This window comes from Trichinella spiralis (genome assembly GCF_000181795.1).
Source record: "Trichinella spiralis strain ISS 195 chromosome Unknown Scfld1, whole genome shotgun sequence".
NCBI classification, from domain to species: domain Eukaryota; kingdom Metazoa; phylum Nematoda; class Enoplea; order Trichinellida; family Trichinellidae; genus Trichinella; species Trichinella spiralis.
In genome coordinates this window covers 2,937-6,239 of record NW_003526940.1, presented here as the reverse complement: position 1 = coordinate 6,239, position 3,303 = coordinate 2,937, and the positions used below count along the sequence as shown (strand labels likewise).

General features: G+C 38.0%; 1 protein-coding gene across 1 annotated transcript; it reads left to right on the top strand.

The window, feature by feature from the left end:
• Window positions 1–1,007: 1,007 nt before the first annotated feature.
• On the top strand, window positions 1,008–2,402 carry Tsp_07078 (hypothetical protein). Its single transcript, XM_003381338.1, has 3 exons — window positions 1,008–1,148; window positions 1,201–2,111; window positions 2,165–2,402. Exons 1-3 carry the CDS (start codon window positions 1,008–1,010, stop codon window positions 2,400–2,402), a joined length of 1,290 nt encoding a protein of 429 aa, XP_003381386.1.
• Window positions 2,403–3,303: the final 901 nt, after the last annotated feature.

Below are 3,303 nucleotides of genomic sequence, written 5' to 3'. Positions count from 1 at the left end.
GGGAAAGATTTGAACCAATGAGCAATTAGACAAGGAAAACCAATACGACAAAGACTTTACGGTCTAATAAGATAGCGCGGTCAACAACCAATAAATGAACAGTGGGAACGAATGGGACCATCCCATTCCCTGAAAATCTTTCATGATAGCAATCAAAGAATTTTAACTTTTTTCCAATATTTTACATTATTTTACCGTTTAATTAACAACAGGGAATTTTTTTCGGCCAAAATCTTATGCACTTAATCAAGTTCGACTGTATTTTATATGAAATGTATGAACGTCAAACAGGATTTTTCATAAAAACAGCAAACGTCATCGACATGCATAAATATATATATATATATATATGGATGTTTGTTTCGTAATGAAAGAAACTTTAGAAATATTAAAGTAAAATTCTTGGATTGCAAACAAGAAAGATTCAAATAGAACACTCCCAGTAAAATCAAAAAATTATTCAGATGCTAATGATTTAGTAGTTGTCACTCTTTGGTTAAGCTTGAAAGCTGCAACTGTGAACAATTTGTCACTTGTTGATTTTCCCTTTATATTAAAATCGCCTTTATCAACAAATGTGATGTAACGAGAAACGCGGACAATGTTTGACAAAGGCATATGCGTGAAATCATGCGTAAAATTAAGTGAAATTGCGAGCTAACGCGTAACGTTAGCATTAGTGCCATTTGTAACCCGGAAATTAAAAGCGTTGCTACAACATTCCAGATTTTTCAAACAGATTATTCAGTATTCTGATATTACACCCGGAAGTTAACATCCAATCTAGATAAATTTCAACAGGCAACAAATTTATTTACAAACAGTCAGAGCAGATTTATATATCAAAAGGGAAATCGATAATAGACCAATGAGAAATGAAAACTAAATGTTGCAAAATGGCTATATAAAAGGAAATTCAAAACCGTCCAATTTATTTTCGTTTGCTGTTGGATTTGCGATCAGTGCTTTTCGTTCGAGTTTTTCAAATCATTTTCTTTCTGTTCCCTATGGCTAATGTACCTGAGTGGCATCTTGTGCAAAATCGTTGCGGTGGTACGTCCCTTTTTCATGAAGGCAGGGCATACAGATTAAAACGTGCCGGCAGACAGAAATATTGGAGGTGCTCGCAAGTATGTGCTAAATGTACAGTATGTTTCCTTAATTATTAAGGATTAGTTTATTTTGTTACAGGATAAATAGGGTTGTGGCGGTGCCGTATGGACCAACCTTGATGTGACAACGGTGATCAAGCGGAATGATTACATCGAAAGCTGCCCGGTGGATGAACACTTGGCGTACAAAATGGAAAAGAGGGCGGCTTTGACAAAGCGCAGCGCGGAAGAAACAAAGCCCATCCCGGCCATTTATGACGAGGAAGCTTCCGCCGCGTCCGCCGAGCCATCAATATCTGGCCATTTTCCTCTCTTTAGACGGCTAAGGGCCGCGATGTATGGCCACCGGGCGAAGCGCTTCCCCAGACTTCCTGAACACCGGCATGATCTGGTAATACCAGATCAGTTTAAAACAACGAAGTCTGGAGAAGACTTTTTATTGTGCCAGAGTAACTGCAGGCATATACTGGTATTTGCGACGGGTACCAACATTAGACTGCTGGCAGCCTGTCGAACCTGGGGCATGGATGGTACATTCAAGATTATACCTCAGTGGTATCAACAGCTATTTACCATCCATGTCTTTGTGGCGGGCAAGCTGGTGCCAGCAGTCTATTGTTTATGTACGGGTAAAGACATTGGAACGTGTGGGTATATTTTTCAAGCTTTAATAGACAAAGCGGCAGTTCTGGAGGTCGACCTTAATCCAGATACCATTATCTGTGATTTTGAAACAGCCCTGATACCTGCAATTCGGGGTTACTTCCCGAATACGCGAGTACAGGGCTGCTACTTCTACTTCTGCCAGGCGGTACATAGGAAAGTAGATGAGCTGGGACTGAAAACACGATATCGAACGGAAGAAGGAACAAGAAGAAAGATAAGAATGCTCCTGGCCACCGCTTTCCTTCCTGTAGCGGAAATTGATACGAGTGTTAGACTGCTTGAAACAGGCACTACGGGTACTTTAGCCGCTCTATTCCAATACTTTCGGCAGGAGTGGATGACCGACGAGCGACTGCCGCTTTGGATGTGTATAATGTAAATATCAGAACCAATAACCACAATCGGCTCAACAGAAAAGCGGCTAAAAGTCATAACGGGTTATATGAACTGCTCCAGCTCCTGATAGCGGAACAGGGTGTGATGGACACCCTGATTCATCAAGTGCTATCAGGAAACGCTACCGTTGGTGACTTAAGATGGGTTAACAAGGTTTATGCTCAAAAGCAACGACAGTTTGCACGATATACGGGTGAATACACCAACGGCAGACGAACGCTAGAGTAGTTCCTAGAAGCTTTAATGTATATAACGCCGGAGCCGATTTAATGCCGCCTTCCAAGTGGTGGATTGTATTTTATTGTGTTGTATTGTATTATATTATTTACTTTCTTGCTTTTTCGTTGCTTTCATTTTGTTAGTGCCGTTCACTGTTGTTTTTTGTTGTTGTTGTTGGCTGTTCATTACTGTTCTTGTTGCTGCTGTTAGCTAGTGAATAATAAAAATCACTATTTAACTTATTTTTTGTATTGTTTTTTTCTGAATTTATTACTATCGCATTTGATATAACGTCACTTTGGTACAATAAAATATAGAATAATGATAAAAATTATTTTCGGGAATGCTGATCATGGAAAAGTATAAACTTCACCAAAAATAATATATTTAAATAAACAAAATTTCAATGAATGACGAAATTTCAAACAGACAAAATTTTGGAATAATATTTCCATTTTTTATGTTACGTCACTATTATTAAAGTTACGTAATCCTAAATGGAATATTTGAACCAATGAAATGAAAAGATATTACAGCTAATCACAACTGAAGAGTTTGAATTAATGAGCAATTAGACAAGGAAAACCAATACGACAAAGACTTCACGGCCCAATAAAATGAAAACCAATACGACAAAGATTTGACGGTCCAATAAAATAGCGTAGGCAAAGACCAATAAGAGAAAAATGGGACCGAGAAGTAACAAACCCTCGCAATTTAAATTTCATTTCAGGAAATTTTTCCGTTTGCTTACAAGGCAAAATAGGGGATGTTGAACTGTTTTCTGATTGCTTATTAAGATGAAGCAGAATTGTATAAATACATTAAGTGAGACGTTTCTAACTTCTTGTATCTGTTGCCGAGTAGAACTGAAGCTTGTTAGAATAAATTCATTCATTTTCATTTATCC